Source organism: Euprymna scolopes, chromosome 43, assembly GCF_053919585.1.
Source record: "Euprymna scolopes isolate OS-2025 chromosome 43, ASM5391958v1, whole genome shotgun sequence".
Taxonomy (NCBI): domain Eukaryota; kingdom Metazoa; phylum Mollusca; class Cephalopoda; order Sepiida; family Sepiolidae; genus Euprymna; species Euprymna scolopes.
This window is the reverse complement of record NC_136524.1, coordinates 38961538-38981349: the sequence shown is the minus strand read 5'-3', so window position 1 is coordinate 38981349 and position 19812 is coordinate 38961538. Positions and strand designations below refer to the sequence as shown.

General features: G+C 31.7%; 1 protein-coding gene across 8 annotated transcripts in view; it reads right to left on the bottom strand.

The window, feature by feature from the left end:
- LOC145268301 (serine/threonine-protein kinase MRCK alpha-like) overlaps window positions 1-19812 on the bottom strand; it is a 350826-nt gene that overhangs the window by 170901 nt on the left and 160113 nt on the right. For all 8 annotated transcript variants that reach the window (XM_080123725.1, XM_080123727.1, XM_080123729.1 and 5 more), the window contains exons 17-20: window positions 17753-17924; window positions 15117-15241; window positions 3271-3367; window positions 2778-2929 (exon numbers count right to left, since the gene is read on the bottom strand). In XM_080123725.1, the coding sequence (XP_079979851.1) occupies window positions 2778-2929; window positions 3271-3367; window positions 15117-15241; window positions 17753-17924 (546 nt within the window). The remainder of the gene's footprint in view (window positions 1-2777; window positions 2930-3270; window positions 3368-15116; window positions 15242-17752; window positions 17925-19812) is intronic.

Below are 19812 nucleotides of genomic sequence, written 5' to 3'. Positions count from 1 at the left end.
AACTCATTTTTTCCCCCGTATGATTTTGACATTAATAGGATTAAAAATCAAGATATTTCATGCAAATATAATATGCACAAACGGCAGAACAATATCTGAGGTGTGTTATAGGCTTATTATTTCTCAAATTCCTCGATAATCTTAGATTTCTATACTTTTTCTGCTGAGAAGTCACGGCCAAAATCGGTTAAGATCAATGGAAGTGGTAAAATATTTTCTCCCTAATAAATTCCTCCTCCCCCTGCCACCACTTAACACCGTTTGGGGATCGTTCACAAGGAACAGTTGAGAAGAGAACACCGGTTTGGCTTCGCAGTTCTTTCATGTGAAGTTATTTAAAATCACTAAACTAAGCTGCAGTGCTCTGTGGCGTAGTGGTTAGCATGCTGGACAATTCACATTATATTTTCACGTTCGCGCCGACCTACCGTAGTCGGTTTTTTTTTTTTTTTTTTCCTAAACAACTGGAATGGACTTTTCTTGGTGGTCGAACTGTTAACGTTGCAGATGTTTTTTTTTTTTCATACTTTATTTTCCTATTTTTACTCATGACTCCGGGTTTGATCCTTCCTACTTACCTACCATAACATTTTTTAACCCCCCCCCCCCCGTCCCGGAAAAAAACACTCGGGCAACGCCGGGTACCCCCGCTAGTATATATATATATATATATATATATATATATATATATATATATATATATTTCAAATGCATCGTGTCAAAATTGAGATCTTAATATTAATGGAATAGGCAAAAAAAAAAAAAAATTGATGATTAGATTTAATGCTACAAAGCTTTTATCTTTTAACAATAATATATATATATATATATATATATATATATATATATATGACATCAGTAGCAACCCTCGAATATCAGTTTTTGTTACTCAGACTCGTGAGAAAACCATGAACCAAAAAAAAAACAAAAATAGAAGAAAATAAATTGCAATATTTATTGGCCCATCAAATTCAAAACGAGAAATTATACTTTATAATTTGTTTTCATCATCTAGTTTTTTTTTTTTCATTTCTTTAATTGCTTTATCTAGTATATTAAGTTATGTCATTATCTTATCCAATTTTAAAAAATCATTTTTTTTTTCCTGTTCTTTAAATTAATTGCTTTCACGCCTTGTCTGAAGTGATTTTTATTATATATATATATATATATATATATATATATATATATATATATATATATATGTATGCATGTATCTATGTGTGTGTGTATTATGGAAATTGCTTTAAACAAGCCATGAAGCCACTTGATGTAAAGAGATAAAAAATATACCACTTTAAAATGTTATACAAACAGATTTCAACACAGAGAACAGTAATTCTTTCCCTTTTGTATGGAATATCGCTAACGGAATGCGAGGATTAAAGGACAAAATGAGGGAAGTAAGAGTTATGAAGCTGCCGAATGCAGTTCACATGCTTCAGTAGGTCAACTGTTTCCCAATTCTACACTGTGCGGTGTTGTCTTATGACCTACTTTTTGCGATCTCAGATATTCATACTCCTGCAATGTTTTATCTGGAAAGGTGTACACACCACATGACCAATTTGTCTTAAGAAAACTTTTATGCTAATCAACTATAGTGCTTTCATCAAATCCTCTGACCTGATGGGTCTGGGTTTGTTTTTATTTCTCATGTGTTTTTTTGTTTTTTTGTTTTCCAATACATTTTGTCCTCATGATACATTGTGTGGGCATGCATGCATGTTCAATAAAAATTCAAATACCAAACAATGCTTCATGCAAAAGAATGAAAATATGTCAGAAAATGGTTATTATATAAATTTATGTCAGAAAATAGTTATTATATAAATTTATGTCAGAAAATGGTTATTATATAAATTTATGTCAGAAAATGGTTATTATATAAATTTATGTCAGAAAATGGTTATTATATAAATTTATGTCAGAAAATGGTTATTATATAAATTTATGTTCAGAAAATGGTTATTATATAAATTTATGTCAGAAAATGGTTATTATTTATTATATAAAGGACAGTTGTTTGTGTGTATGTGTAGCTAAAACTCAAAGACAACAAAAATACCCCAAAAGTTGGTATTTACTTGATCGATGTTGCCCTGGATGAATAATATCTAAAATTATGAAACCAGTTATACATTCTTTGACCCTAAAATAGCACACATTTCATCAAGATGGCAGATACTATCTTCCAACCATTTGATGTGCCAATTAAAGGGAACTAATGGAGGTTTTTTTTTGTTTTTTTGAGGAGTTATTTCCTTTATGTCAGCTTATTCCTCGAGGAATCTATAAATGTGTGTGTGTGTGTGTGAGCAAAGAGAGAAATGGTTTGAGTGGGGAATAGGAGAGGATGGAGAGAGTGTTGGAGACACCCCTACATGGGATTAATGGACTATCTTATGACGTCATTTCCTTTGGTGACGTTACTTCCGGTATCAAGCACCGGTGCCCGGCAGTCAGAGATTGGCATGTAGCCAAGCAGGTCATGGACAAACGCCCACATTTGAGGAATGGTATTCCTCCACCTGTTTTTGCCTGTAATTTATGTGAATACATGTTCGTTTCCTAAAAATCCTGTGTTCCTTTCGTTTATTACCATTTAACCCCATAACAGAGAGGGAGGAGGAAAACTGAGATAGAAAGAAAGAAAGATAGAAGTTTTGATAGAAATAGGTTACACGTTTACACCGGGTAAAACTGGTTAGCTCTCAAGTTTTTGATATAAATGTTGCAATTGATAAAGGTAAATAAAAAAAAATAAAAAAACTAACTTTTCTGTTGCCACTTGATTTGCTTTTGATTTTGTAAGTTCTTCACTAATTTGTTGTTTCGCTTGTATTTCATTTTGTAAACTAGACTGTAAGTTCAGGATTTCCATCTTGTCAAGACGCTGAGATCGTCTGTTACGCCATCGGTTCCTGCCCTGGAAAAACAACATCAACAAAATTATCATAATATGGTTCACACAACAGATTACACTGATAATACAGGGTTTGCTATAAGTAAGTACATACTTTCATTTTAATATTAGAGATGAGGAGTTGCCAGTTATAAAATATGCTTAAATTTAATTCATGCAGAATTTGTATTTATTAGTACAGATCCAATTCTCTAGAACTGATTTTTATATTCCATCTGCTAGAATTGAAACCAAAACATTTAGCGCTCCAACCACATTCCTTACATTTGAGCTATTGACAGTTTCTTTCAGTTTACACTGTGAAATATTTATTTTTAAAAGACTGTATAAAATGAATAACTTACTGAATCTTCACCCATAACTTTCAGGTTTTCTAATTCTTCAGTCATTTTTGTTGCCAATGCCTGGAGATAACCACGAGCATCTTTTTCTTCACTCACCCTAGAAAAAAAAAAAAAAAATGTTAAACATTAAATCAGGAAATTAAGTACAGTAACGTTTTTAATTCTGACAAAAAAGAACAGTTAAGATTAAATAAACATGAAACGATACAGTGTCTCTCAGCTGGATAGTGAGGTCTACTTGCGAAAGTGATGTGAATATGTATATTGCCAAGCTTTAGTTTGCTTTCAACTGGCTGACATGTGAGGTGGACATCTAAACTTCCAGTCAAAATTTAGGGGCCTCTTTAAGGGGACAGTTAACTTCTTTTCATGCCTGCTCCAACCCAAAACTATTGAATGGAATTTATATTCGCAATCCAGAAAAGACTTTGAATGTCACTAGGATTGTTTAACTGGTGAGTTATTGGCTCAGAGTCAGATTTGAATCTTAGTGAAGCACTAAAGAGAAAATCAGAAACAAAGTTCTTTTGTAGCAATGTATATAAGAGTTGATAAGGGATAGCAAGCTAAGGTTCATGCTACAATAGATGAGAGATGACAGGCCAAGGCCCATATTAGAATTGATGAGGGGTGGTGAGCCAAGGTCCATATTAGAATTGATGAGGGGTGGTGAGCCAAGGTCCATATTAGAATTGATGAGGGGTGATGAGCCAAGGTCCATATTAGAATTGATGAGGTGTGGTGAGCCAAGGTCCATATTAGAATTGATGAGGGGTGGTGAGCCAAGGTCCATATTAGAATTGATGACGGGTGGTGAGCCAAGACACATATTAGAATTGATGAGGGGTGGTGAGCCAAGGTCCATATTAGAATTGATGAGGGGTGGTGAGCCAAGACACATATTAGAATTGATGAGGGGTGGTGAGCCAAGGTCCATATTAGAATTGATGAGGTGTGGTGAGCCAAGGTCCATATTAGAATTGATGAGGGGTGGTGAGCCAAGACACATATTAGAATTGATGAGGGGTGATGAGCCAAGGTCCATATTAGAATTGATGAGGTGTGGTGAGCCAAGGTCCATATTAGAATTGATGAGGGGTGGTGAGCCAAGGTCCATATTAGAATTGATGAGGGGTGGTGAGCCAAGACACATATTAGAATTGATGAGGGGTGATGAGCCAAGGTCCATATTAGAATTGATGAGGTGTGGTGAGCCAAGGTCCATATTAGAATTGATGAGGGGTGGTGAGCCAAGGTCCATATTAGAATTGATGAAGGGTGGTGAGCCAAGGTCCATATTAGAATTGATGAGGGGTGGTGAGCCAAGGTCCATATTAGAATTGATGACGGGTGGTGAGCCAAGACACATATTAGAATTGATGAGGGGTGGTGAGCCAAGGTCCATATTAGAATTGATGAGGGGTGGTGAGCCAAGACACATATTAGAATTGATGAGGGGTGGTGAGCCAAGAGTACCCAGAAAACTCACCTATGGAATTCTCGCCCATTTTTGATAGGTAGCAAAACTGGGCCATTGTTGAATAAATGTCGATTTGAAAACACACTTTATGACAGTTTTTGAAGGAGATATTGTTTTTAGAAGAGATGACACCCACTAAATTTTTTTTTTTTTTTTAATATTTTTACTTGTTTATTGTTTTAAGAAAGAAAAAATCGATTATTCTAAGTGTTCATTTTCTACTGACCTGGATATGTTTTTAGTGATTTAACTTCTATTCAGTTAAAAAAAAAGGGGGGGGGGGGTACACCCCCACCTCCATAAATAAAAGTGCAATTTTTTTACTTGATTATTAAATTTAACAAGCTATTGTGGGGGAGTATTTTCAAGTTAAACTCAGTTTTTACGATACTTTTGTTTATTAAATTGTTAGTTAATTTGCTAGAATAACTTTTTAAATTGATGAGGGGTGGTGAGCCAAGGTCCATATTAGAAATTTGAAATTTTTTTAATTGATTAAATAATTCAAAATAAGAAAAATGAGGGTTTTTTTATTGTGCAATAATTTATATCAGTTTGAAATTAAAAAAAAAACAAAAAACAAAACAAAAACCATTGTTAATGACTGATTTGGTAGAGAAGAAAACTCCACTGATGTCGGACTTCTGCTACAAATTTGAAATAGGGGCACAGAATGAGAAAAGGCTAAATTAGAAATCAGGGAGACATCTCCTACAAGAGAACCATATTTTATTTATACTTATTTATTAAAAATGGCACTTTCGAGAAGTGCAGGTTCAGCTCCTATTCCTCTAGTTTAAAATAGGGTTAATCCCATCCCCCGCAAAAAATTAAAGAAATATTTTAATAGATAATCACACTGGTAAGAGTGAGAGCTAGGCTTTCTTTTTTAAAGATGGCTAATCAGAGTCAGCAATGCTTGCTACCAGTTAGAGTGATTATTTAGCAAGCCAGTAGGAAAAAATAAGGAATATAACACCTAATTGTTTGTATATCCACTCTTTCTTTCTTTATAATTTATAATCCTAGCCAGGCCAGGAGTCATCACCATGCAGGACTTTTATTTGATATGCTTGATTGTCCTCTTTTTATGTTCTTTGCCCAGAAAACTTGTAATTTTTACCAGCTGCTAAGAGGCCCCTCATCAATATTGAGCCCAAAACTATTTAGTTTAATATGGAGTGATTTTTCTCAATAGAAAATGATTTTCAAAATATTATTTCAGCATGTTCTGTACTATTTTGCATAAGTGCCAAAGTTCTAATAATAGCTAATTTTCTGGCACAAGAAAAATTTATAATTGGAATTGGAGCAAAACAAACAAAAACAAAACAAAAGCGTTGATAATTTCATGAATATCGGCAAACCAGAAGTGTTTTCAGAGGTAGATATATTTTTTACCTCCAGCCTCTCATTCTAATATTTAAAAAATATTAAAAGTTATTTTCTTTTAGAGGGTGGGGACTCTATTTAAAACCAAATCTCGCTCAGTATTTTCTTTCATTTTTCTATGTTTTAACAATTATGAAGACTCCTAAGATGTGATCCCCTCATGTTGGACATTATTTCTTGTTCTTGCATAACACTCAATGCTACTTGTTCTTTTATTTTATTTTTTTTACTGAATAAATGCTTCAAAATAAATTAAACCACTAACAACTTAGCCAGCTAGGTAGAAAAATCGATTTTGCCCTTTTAAAAACAGCAGTAAATAAGTATGAATATTTTTAAAAAATATTATGCGGTCTGCAGTCTCGTTTTTGAACAGAATAAACGCTTTAAAATACGTGAACCGTTAACAACTTAGCCAGTTAGGTACAAAATGGACACTTAGAAAATCGATTTTTTTTTTAAAAACAGTAAACAAGTAAAAATATTCTCTTTTAAAAACAATATCTCCTTCAAGAACAGTCATAAAATGTGTTTTCAATCGATATTTATTCAATAAGGAACCAGTTTTCCTACATAGCAAAAAGGGATGAGTTTTCCGGTACGAGTTTTCTGGGCACCCGGCTGATATATCAGCCCTAGTAACATAGCTAAAAAGACGATATGGTTGATATTTCAGCATTCTAATATTTTACCAAATAATTTTGCTAATCTCCTAGAAGTCTTTTTGGGTAATTACTGCTTTTATGAAAAACTAGCCTGGGTGCCCAGCGTTGCCCGGGTGTTTGGAGGTGATAGTAGGCAGTCAGGCTCGAACCCGTACCGCAAAGAAGGAAAAGAACATGAAGTCTTTGCCGTTGCACCCATTGCCAAACTGGAAGTGGCGAAGGTTTAAATTAAGGCTAGTCAATCAAAAAGAGGGGATGAGTTTTGAAAATATTGGCAAATAAAAGCAACTCCACCTTGTAGAAAAGTGCCCAGTTGAGAGTGAAGGAAATTATGTTTTTAGCCAATTCTTTGATATTTATCGTCCGAAGGGTTGAGCTCCAAAATGATACCAATCTCGTGAAAATCCGTTAGCTCCATCAAAAGTTTTAGGCAGACATACATACATACATTTAAACAGACAGGTGAGATTTATATTATAGACTAGCGAGGGGTACCCGGCGTTGCCCGGGTGTTTTTCGGGGTATGTGAAAAAAACCCGAAGCGTTGACGACGCGCAGTTGGAAAATAGTAAAGTGTTTTAAAAAAAACAGGTGCGCGTTTTTGATTGACGTGATGGTGATAGGTATTCAGCAGTTATTTTGTGCGGGACAGTTTTGAATGAATGGGTTTGTTTGTTTTTAAAAAGCCGCTCACAAGGAGCGAAATGAAAGTTACAGTCTGATATGACGAAGTCAACATTGACCAAACAGGCTCTGGGCCTGTGATTAGAGTCGAGGTTCGCTTTTTTTATACCGAAAACCGAATGTAACGCGTGCCGATGCGGGAAATGTGGAATAATTAACATTTGAAAGTCAATAAAATTAAATAGAGAGGCGAGCTCCGTGGATAATTCGTAGATATTACAATTCATAGATAATATAAAAAGTTTTAAAAAGTTGTGAAGCGAGCAAGCGCTTCTTTGAAAGAAGCCTTTCGTGGACATCGAGGAAAAGCGAACATACATACACACATACATTTTCGCTTTTATATATATAGACTAGCGAGGGGTACCCGGCGTTGCCCGGGTGTTTGTAGGTGTGTGTGAAAAAAAAAAAACAGGTGCCCGTAAAAAAAAAAAGCCTTGACAATGCGCAGTTGGAAAATAGTAAAGTGTGGGGAAAGAAACAGGTGCGCGTTTTTGATTGCTGTGACGGCGATAGCTATTCAGCAGTTAGCATTTTGTGCGGGACAGTTTTTAATGAGGTCAATAAATCGGTGTGTTTGTTTTTAAAAACCCGCTCCCTCGTCTCGAAATGAAAGCTACTGTCTGATATGACGAAGTCGACATTGACCAAACGTTACTTAGCTCTCTAGAGACCACTGGCTCTGGGCCTGTGATTAGAGTCGAGTTTCGCTTTTTGTTTATACCGAAAACCGAATGTAACGCATGCCGATACGGGAAATGTGGAATAATTAACGTTTGAAAGTCAATAAAATTAAATAGACAGGCGAGCTCTGTGGTTAACTGCGAGATATTACAATTTATAGATGATATAAAAAGTTTTAAGAAGTTGTGAAGCGAGCAAGCGCTTCTCTGAAAGAAGCCTTTTGTGGACATTGAGGAAAAGCGTACATACATACATACATACATACATACATACATTTTTGCTTTTATATATATAGACTAGCGGGAGGGGAGGGGGGGGGTAAAATTTTTTAAAAAGTTTTGGTAGGTAAGTATGAAGGATCGAACCCAAACCCTTGAGTCGAAGTTGGAAATTAAAGAGTGAAAAAAAAACATGCGGCATTAACCACTGGGCTACCATGAAATAGTAATGGAAACATGTTTGAATTTATTTAAGTATTAAAACTTGGCAGGTGTCCGTACTTAATGAGGTCAACTTTGACTGCGGGGCAGTATTTTATTTACTGCGGGGCAGAATTCCCCTCCCCAAGATGTTGTGGGGAAAACCAGCTCCCCATAAAAAGGGGGTTGTCCAAATTGGATAGCAATTGTCTGATATAAGGAGAAACTCCACATTGATCAAAGCTTTCGGACGTTTCCAGAAAAATGCCGCCAGAATTAGTTTCGCTTTTTTTATACGAAAAAGCTTAATGCACATGCGGCGATTGAAAAATGTTGAATATTTATCTTTTCAAAGTCGAGCAAACTAAATAGACAGGCAACCCCCATTGTTAACTCGTAGATATTATGATTTAGACGTGATATAAAAAGTTTTAAGAAGAAGTGAGTCGACTGATCGCTTCTTGGAAAAAAAAGCCTTTCTCGGACATACACAAAAAGCGAACATACATACATTTTCGCTTTTATATTTATAGATAATAAAAACTTGTATGAAAAACATGGTTGGTATTTGCAATTAATTTTTCTATTTGTTTTCTGGCGTCTTTCTACTGAAAATTGCTTTGTCAGATTCAACATTAAATTTTCAAAAAGAATAATATAAAATGTGAAATATTTAAAGAATTTAAAAAAAAAATTTTTTTTGCATAATCAACGATAGCATGTACTAAAATTTAAATTCAGTAAAAATTCGTAAAAACTGTATAATTAAAATTAGGTCAGCGTGACACATTTATTTTAAGGTACAGATTTGAAAATAAAAACATTTTAAAACATGAATCTTCATCATTTTTAATATGAAATTTTATATGCATTCAAGGTTCTTGACCAGACCCCCTTACATTAAAAAAAAATAAAAATAAAAAATAATCTGTATGATGTATGTACCCATGACAAAACAAAAATATATTCCAAAAATTTACAAAAATAGATCAATAGTTTTATTTTAATAAAGGTATTTATTTTTAAGCAATTAATGATAAACTTGTAGGCATGACTACATAAATCTTGAAAGTTTGAATTATTGTTGAGTTATCTCCCTTGTTTCTTGAAATAATTTTTAAGATTACAATGTGAGAAACTTTCTCCGTAAGAAACTTGATTTTTTTTTACTTAAAAATGAAACTACTTGATCAATTTACGTGCTTTTGGAATATTATATTTTTGTTCCAACACGGATACTTATACAGATTTAATTTTTTTTTTTTTTTAATATAGGGGGAATTTTGGACAAGAACTACATTTGCTAGATAAAATATGAGGGTGGGAACTTAGCCCCTACTTAAAACTATTGTGGAGGGAGTCTAACTTCTTAAACCTTAAAAACATTAATTTTACTCGCCCAAAAGCAACAAAGTAGTCTTTAAAATTTTTGATGAGCCCTTGATAGACAATTGACTGGTCTCCGGAAAAAGCGTACCTGGAAAACTTGTACCCCGAAAATTTGTACATTTTTGCTAGGTAGGAAAACTGGTCCATTATTGAATAAATATCGATTTAAAACACATTTTATGACCGTTCTTGGAGATATTATTTTTAAAGGTACCCCCATAATATTTTTTTAAAAATTAATTTTACTTGTTTACTCTCATTTAAAAAAAAAAAAGTTAGTCACGGAGTCAAGACATGAAAAATGAAACCATATATTTATTTAAAAAAATACTTTAGTTTTAATTAACACCTTTTGTGTTCTTATGGAACAAAAAAAAAAGGAAAAGAAAAACACTTACGTATTATCAAAGAAAGCAAATATTTTATTTAGAAGAATTAATTTAGTTTAAACAATTTTTGTGTTATTACGAAAAAAAAGTTTTCCTAAATTCCAACTGATTACATCGGTTTATCTTCAGGTGAGTGATTCTTGGATTAAAAAAAAAAAAAAAAAAAAAAAAAATGCAAAAACTTTCATGTGGAAAATTATGAAGAAAGTGAAACGTCCTAAGAAAATTTTAATGTTAGCCATCAACAATCGAAACGAAATAGAATCACTATTCAAACTGCCAAGCTTGCAGGTGGCTGCGAGTTTAGCGTCACCATTAGGGGAAAAATAAAAATCAGCATAAGTTTTATAATTCTAACACCTATTGTTATATCATATCTCTGTAAGCAGGGCTTTTGACAATTAGTGAAGATGAAAACTAAGAAAGAAGGCATGCTTGATTGCGAAAATGATAAGAAAGCTACCTTTTCTAAAACAAAGCCAGACATTTTCCTGATTGCCCGCGGGAAACAAGAACAAGCAAACGCATTAAAATGCAACTTGCTATTAGTCTGTATTGTGTTTATCGATCAAATAAATATTATACGATTTTTCTGTTGTATCTCTTTTTTTTTTGTATGTTTCATAATTAACACTAATACATATAATGCCTTTGCTTTAATACCATCAAATTGTGCATTTTAATGACTTTTTATGTATTAATAGTCTTCAAGAAGGGTGATGTGGTAGTCTAGGAATATACATTAACACGCCATCTTTTTTTGGTAGTTTACTTTTTTTGTATCATTCCATCATTCCTTTTAAACAGGCCATGCTTACGCCGATTGTTAATCCTTTCGTGTGAAAATCAGCATAAGATACGTTCTGCAAACTGCTACCAGTCTTAATATCGGAAGCTATCACTCACTATCAAAGAGAATGTCTATAGCAGATGTGTTAGGAACTTGATATTATATGGAGACGAGTGCTAAGCCTCCGTCCAGTCTGTATTCGTCTGTCCCTCAGCATGACGACTGAGCAATAATAGAATTTAAGAAAATTAGGCAGTTTTGGCAAGTTAGGAATATTAGATAACTATGGAATAAATCTCGATTAAAAATGAAGGTTAGGATCGTTCTTGAGAGAGATATAGCTTTAGATAAGGTTAAGCTCCTTCACTTCCATCTCAATAATATCAAAAAGTAAATATTCTTATTTAAAGCAAAGACAATCTATTTTTTGTAAGTATTTACTCTAAAAACACGGTTTTTGCATCATCTTTTTCAATTATTATATTAATAAAAAAATCTCAGCCATGTTAACATTTTGGTAATAGTTGAAAAAAGATCAATTAGTGACTGCTTGAAATATGAACAGAATTTGGAAGTCCATAAACTACAGAATAGAAAGTCATTTACACTAGCTTTAAAATCTTGAACAAATGTTCATATATTAAAAAATTGAAAGTTCAGGAAGTTATTTACATCCAATAATTTTATAAAACAACAGTATCTGAAGAAAATTAATTATAGCTTTACAATAATTTGGGTCAGTGAATAATTTAATGAACAAACTATAATTAACTTTTAGACATCATAGTTAAAAAAAGAAAAGTAAAATAAAAGTGAAATTAAAAAGATTCTCAGACGATGCCAAACAAATACAGCTAGTTTTGGATAAAACTCATTTTTATTCTTAAATTGTGTTTCATGCTACGAAATAAATTTCTAATTTATTTTTTAAGGTTTTGAAAATGTTTTAATTGCTGGTGGTGATGTTGGTTTTATTTACTTTTTAGGGTTTTTTTTTCCTTTCAAATAAATCATTATATCACTTTTTTTATCTTGTTTACTAAGAAACCGAAATGCATTATGATGGATTTAATCATGCAGTCAGATTTTAATTCACTTTTTTTTTAATATAACAATTGTAAAAGATAAAAAAAAACTGTGTACTTACAATGAATGCGATAAAAATGTTATTGTTTTCTGGGTTTTTTTAATATTATTAAATAAGGAAACATTTACAGTTAAAATCTATTTAGTATTATGCAATCTGAAGCAAAACACTTAAAATATGTAAATATGCAAAATAAATTGATATCTAAACAATTTGGAGTTGTAGTAGCAAACAAAATAAAGAACTGTTTTCTTTTGCAAATCGGTGCAGCAAAACTGATCAATCAGTTGGTGGATTGGATGAATTTCATCTGTCTCCTAGGAAACATTTTTGGCTCCTTGAAGAAACAGACGACTCGTCAAAGAGAACTCAACATGAAAACAAGACAGATCTATCTATCTCCCTCGTCACTGTCCAATGGACGCAACAGTTTATTAACTCTCACCAGAGAAGCTGACAACTCACTGGATAACTTTGGCATACCAAACATCAATGAAGCTTACTTCTTGGTCAGTCTATTTCCTATATTTAATAAATCTTTTTCATTGTTTTGTCTTAAACAGGTTTTGTTCTTCCTTTTGTAATCATGAATTTATAATTAGGTGCAAAACATCGATCCCTATGTCTTATGGGATCAGAAGTGTTTATTTATTTCTCATGAAGTTATATTTTTGGTTTATTTTTTTATCGCTCAACAAGAAAAAAGTTTTAGATCTTGTTTTCCTTATTACAACCTATTACTACATGGATTTAAACTTCAAAACATTCTTCATATCATTATATATCAAATTTTAGTCATTCAATAAAATTTTAAAAATTTATGACATGAAATAGTTAAATTTTAAATCAAAAGATTTTAATTATTCTATGTAAGACGAAGAATACATTTGAAATATTATAACTCGTTATCCTACAGGGCTCTATAGACAAATTTATCTTTAGTTGACCTTTGACAACTAAATATTTTCGTTTACTAGCCAAATAGAAAAGTTATTAGCGAAACCCACGTGATTTTTGGAATATGACATTTTCGTTCTGTGACAATAATATAATAACGTTTTTTCTTTATTTTTTAATAAGTGTAATTCTAAATATACAACAAATTTCGTGTTTATACTTGAAGGTATAAACATTCTAATTTCTTCAGATGTTTTTTGAAACAACCTTCGTTTAAAAAAAAAAAAAAAAAAAAAAGGGAATATATTGTTCTATTAAACTTTTATTGTTTAAAAAATTTAACTTTGTTCATTTTATTTTTAAAAAAAAAAGTTGAAAAGATATTTTTCACTCAGTAGTGAGCTTTGGAAGATTGTCAGTGAAAGAAATACAATCACCAAAAGATAAACGTTCCATTATTTCTAGTCACCACTTTGAAAAATCACTCGCAAATACGACTGTTTCACTCACAATGTAAAGCCCTGTCCTATAGTATTTTGATGTCTACCATCTCTTCAGAGGAGAAAATAGCAAATAATTATGATTTACACCTTATTTGCTAAAGACACTGAGACATGGAATATCACAATTAAAAGTTTTTTTAAGTATTTAAATATCATAGAGTAAGGGAAGGTAATGAAAAGGATATAGAAATTCACATTTGAAGAGATGGTAGACATCGAAATCCAATAGGATAAGGAGTTATAATATTTCAAATGTATTCTTTTTCTTACATAGAATAATTAAAATCTTTTGATTGGAAATTTAACCATTTAACGTCATAAATTTTTAATTTTATTGCATGACTAAAATTTGATTTATTTGCTCTATCTTGTATATCGAGTAATGTTTATTTAGATGGGATAGTCCTTATAGAATATTACTGCCAATAATATTTTGTAAGACCTATAATCACAGGTTTCCATACCAGTTGATTGTTAGATAATTTTATTCTAAAGTATATATATACATACATATATATATATATATATATATATATATATATATAAAATTAACTTTGTATTATTATTCATCGGACTACTGTTCTCATCTTGAGTGTGATATTCACGTTTCGGTCGATATAACCTCCGACCTTCTTCAGGTGTATCTTGTTGAACTCGGGAATGTTTCTGTCGAACTTTTATTTACGTCACGGAGGTAGTGTGCTCTTGTTCCATCAGCCATTTGTCAAGGCATAGAGGCCACTCGAGGAAAACGGTTATTGACTTTCAATAGATATTTATTCCGAAGTTGCCTAATTTTCCTACCTTGCTACAATGCTATCACTGGATATTAACTGTATTTGTTAAATTTTTAATTTTTTAGCTATTTTGATAGCCTCACAGTCACCTGTCGATATCTTGATTTTTTTTTTTTTTCATTCTAATGTGGTGTTTGGGACATTTTTTAATTCAGTAAGAAACACTTAAATTAAACCAAATAAATTTATCCAGTTAAGCAGAACAGTAAATTATCTTGTCTTTTGTAATTGGTTGCATATTTGTTTTTGTTTTTTTGTTTTTTGGGTTCTGTTAACTTCACTACAAAATGTCCCAAATTTTATATTTTCAAAATTGTATAAAAATAAGAATTTTGTACAAATTGTCAATTTAAAAGTGACATGTTTCTTTTATCTATTATATGGTCCTGCTAATTTATAATAAATCAAGTTATAATCTATTCAAAATTGAAAATTCAATATTAATGATCCACAAGCAAAATCAATATTGAAAAAGAAAAAAATGAAAAAAGTTTTGGAAATAATGAAAAAAATGAAAAAGAAAAATGGAAAAAAAAAAAAATTTTTTTAAAGTGAAAAACAAAACAATGAAAAAATGAACAAATGAAAAATAAATGTGGAAAAAAAAATGAAAATAAAAGGGAAAAAAAACAACAAAAAAATGAAAAAAAAACTTGAATTTTATCCTTACCATTTTATAATTTCTGATATCTGTGCCTCCCACTGTGAAACTGACTCACGTTTGTCATTGACATCTTTAAGTTCTTGCTCAAGTTGATTCTTTTCCTTCAGAATAATATTGTGCTGTTTTAGTTGCTGTAACAAACAAGAACATAGCAACATTAATATTGCAACAAATGTGTGTGTGTGTGTGTGTGTATATATATACACACATGTGGAATGGGCAATCCAAAAGAACATATATTTATAATAACAGATGGAGAATAAAAAGTGCACTTTGTCTTTATTTTCAACAGCTTCGTAATTTTTGCTTCCTTTATTTTATTCTTTTAGTCCTCACATTTGATAATCAATGTTTCTGACAAAGGTAGAATTGCTGTTTTCTGGGTTGGAATCTATCCATATAATATTTATCATGGACTAATTTTTGATCTTCAAGTGGTATTTAAAAAAAAAAAAAAAAAAAATGTTAATTTTTTTTTTTTTTAAGCTCCTTACACAACGTGTCATCTCTTATCAGGAGCAATTTTCATAAAATAAATAAATTAATTATCAGCATTTTCCGAAACAACTGAAATCTGTGTTAAAGAGTCATTGAGGGATGGGATGGGACCGAGGGGGGGGGGGTCATTCTTTGATGAAACAAAAGTCATCTACCTTTCCTACCCTCTTCACGAATCATTTTACGTCTCAGTTTTAAGAGAATTGTCATCATAAAAGGGAAGAAGAGAGAAAAACAGGGAAGAAAGATAAATTGAGAGAGAAGAAGAAAGAAAATGAAATTCAGCCAAATAGCAAGGAAAAAGTAAGGAGGTAAGACTAGTAATTTGGCAGTGATTCTCTTTTTCTTGTCAAAAAAAAGAATTAAATTCTTTTAAAAAGAACTCTTCTCTGTATAGTGTATAATCATTAAGTCTACAGAGGTATATAAATTATACTTATTCTCCATTCTCAGTAAGTCACATTCACCATATCATTTGAGGATTCTAGAAATTTCTGAGACCTTCTCTTTGTAAACAAGAAAATGTGGTTTCTATTTGATCTCCGCCCTTCTCCTTTCCCATAATCTCCATTCCATTATAGTTTGGTCAGTGTCCAGAATTCTCTCTAGAGTAAAAAAAAACTTAGAGAAAAATCTATGATGTATTTACTCACGATGAAACAAAAATATCATATTCCAAAAATCATATGAATTGATCAAATAGTTTTATGAGTATATGAGAAGTGACTTTCTAATCTACCATTTTGAAAAATATTTTCAAGAAACAATAGGAGATAATTCAATAATAATTCGAGATTTATACTGTAATGCCTACAAATTCTTGTTAATCCCTTCAAAAAGATTTTCTTTAGAAAAGTAAAAACTACTGGACTTCCATAACTCTTTCCCTTTTGTCATAGGTATGTACGTTAAAGATTTTTGTTTATTTTTGTTTTTTAATAGGAGGGAATTCAGGACAAGAATCCATTTTTTTTTTTCTCTAAATCTTAACTGTATAAAAGCTAAGTATGTCCGAGGATGAGGTCATATCTAGCAGGAGATGCTTGAAGCATTTATCCTGCCTTGACAGAGTTCAAAATAAACTTTGTAGCCTTTTCTCTTCCCTGCATCCTCTTTCTCACAGAAGAAATGTTGCAAGCCTGTCTCTGCTCTATCATTATTTTCATGGAAAGTGCTTTTCTGAGGTCCAGCTGTCAAACTTTGACAAAAACCACTCATCTATCTGAAACCACTATCAATAATTTCACCAACTCTTTATCTGTGCGTAAGCCTAAACGTAAATTCCATGAATAAAGCTTCTTTTTTAGAACTGCCTGTCTGTGGAACTCTCTTCCGTTTGCCTGCTTTCCAGCTGACTACAACAGACATAACATAAACAAGTTCTTGATAAGCCGTTCCCCTTAAGTAATCCAATTAACCAAATTTCCACTACTAACAATTACTATGTTGTCTCATTGACTACTGTACACTCATCAACCCTTATCCTCAAGTGGCCTCCAGGGCTTGATAAGTGGTGATTCCTTTGTAAAAAAAAGAAAACACATTTACCTAAACCTCTCTTGAGCAATGGTTCGAAACCAGTTAACCAATCCCTTCAACCTTTTTATTTTTTAATTTCTTATATTTAAAAATAAAAATGGCCTGTATATGTCTAGATTAAAATTTGGTGCAAGTTCAGAATTCAACCTAATTAAAAATACAGAAAAAATTTTGTGTTATGGAAAAAAGATGTTATATCACAAAAGTCATATAAATTGATCAAGTAGTGTTTTTTGTTGTTGTTGGTTTTTTTTTTTTTAACTAAGAAAATCAAATTTTATGGCAAAGCAACAATCATGATTCTTAATCGACCATATTTAATAAAGCGAGACAACAATTCAAACTAACAGGATTTATTAATTGTTAAAAATTTTAACAAAAAAAAATAAATACAAAAATAAAAATGATGATTTTCTATAATTAAAAAAAAAACTACTTGATCTATTTTACATGATTTTTGGAATATAACATTTTCATTCTGTGGCGGGTACATAAAGATTTTTTTTTTTTTTTTTTTTTTTTTTTTTTAATAGGTTGAATTCTGGATAAGAACCTAAAATTTTGTAGTAACCAAAAAAACTATTTAGAGTATATAAAATACTTACATTTTTAATTTCAACTCTCAAATGTTCTAACTCTTCATACGCTTCAGAATATTTGCTTTCGTAATCTTGTATTTGATGCTGTAACTCCTGCTCATGCGTAGATTGATCAGATTTTAAACGAGCAATTAATTCTTCGTAACTAACGTCTTTCTTTTCTAAATCAGCTTTAAGTCTGAAAAAAAAAAGCAAAGAAAATAATTAAAACCTTATAAATTCTCAAAAAGATTTAAAAAAAAAAAAAAAAAAATATTTTGAACAAAAAAGATGTAATAATTTAAGTTGAAGACCTTATCCATCTGCTACAGTTAAGTTAGACAATGGAGTTGTTACATAACCATAAGTGCTTTAAACTACAATTTATTCATAAAAAGTATTACCTTAATTTTTGATTTTCTTCAATACAATAAAGTTGTGTGTAACTGATTTCTCATCTTTTCTTTAACATATTTAATTGCTCCTATAAATAGTGTTGAGCTTTATCTACTCTTGATAAGTTTTGCCTTGTTAAACATATATTCTTCACTAGCTTCATTTAACACTTTAATAAAGTTTGCTCTATTAAAGATATACTCTTTATTTACTTCAGCATATATATATATATATATATATATATATATATATACTTGTTTATTGTTATATAAACATGGTTACATCCTAGTGCTACAAATAGCCACTTGTTTCAATCAAACAACAGATATCATCAGGCAGCGACTTGACTATTCAAAAGTTCAATGAATTCATTGAACTTTTGAATAGTCAAGTCGCTGCCTGATGATATCTGTTGTTTGATTGAAACAAGTGGCTATTTGTAGCAGCAGGATGTAATCATGTTTATATAACAATAAACAAGTATTATCAGCTCTTTTTATTGAGCACTATCTAACAGCCTCATTGAATTCATTAGTCCATTACTTTTGAATAAAAAAACCTGAGTATATATATATATATTTATATATACAGGGTGTCTGAATAAAATGTATACATTCTTTAAATGACCATAAAACTAACATTGATCATAAGAAAGAAACGTTTCATGCATCAAAATACTGTGAACAAACAGCTAATTATCAAAAGTGTTCAAATTGTTGGTCATTGTGGTCCATGAACAGTTAACAACACTCACTGATTGAATCGAAGACATTCCTAATCAGTTCAAGTGGTATGTTGACACATCTGCTTTCAATGGTTACTTTCGACTCATTCATTGTAGCTTGTTTTGTTGTGTGAACCCTGTGTTTAACATGCCCCCCCCCACTCCAAAAGAAAAGAGAAAGATCCATAAGGAGAGGGTAAAATCTTGTGAGTGTGGGCAGTACTCTATACTTCCTCTTTATCCTACCTATCTGATTTGCAGGTGATGATAGTGGGGAAGTGCTCCATCCTGCTGGAAGTGCCATTATATCTATCTGATTTGCAGGTGATGATAGTGGGGAAGTGCTCCATCCTGCTGGAAGTGCCATTCTGTATTTGTAAAATCTGTTGGGAACGTGGCATAGCATATTCATGTAGCAAGTTTAGATAATTTAAAGAGTATATATTTTATTGGGGCACTATATATATATATATATATATATATATATATATAATCGAAGTCAATGCCTCCATTCAGTCTTGGAAGACAACGGATACTGCACGTAGAGGCATCTGCGCATGTAATTGTGAGGCATGGGTTGCGCAATCCTCAATCACACCTCTTCTGAATTGGCACAGTTTGAGTCTAGTGGCAAGGAGTCCAGGACGACTGTAAACAATACAGATATAAGCAGAGAGCCCATACAGTATCTAGAAATCCCAAATGGTCACTCATTTAGTACTGAACAGGTTCAATGTAGTTTAACTTCGGTGATCCAATGGGAACCAGTGTGTCAATGTGATTATGCCATAGCAAGAAGTGCTTTATTACTATTAGTTATAAGTGAAATTTGCATTTCAAGTAGAAACACGGAGAAGTCTTTATACATGTAATGCTCAAATAAGTATCCCCACAAAAAATTAGGAAAAAAAAAACAAATGAAAATTAAGATTAATTACAATTAAAAAGTCGATTTTATTGGAAATTG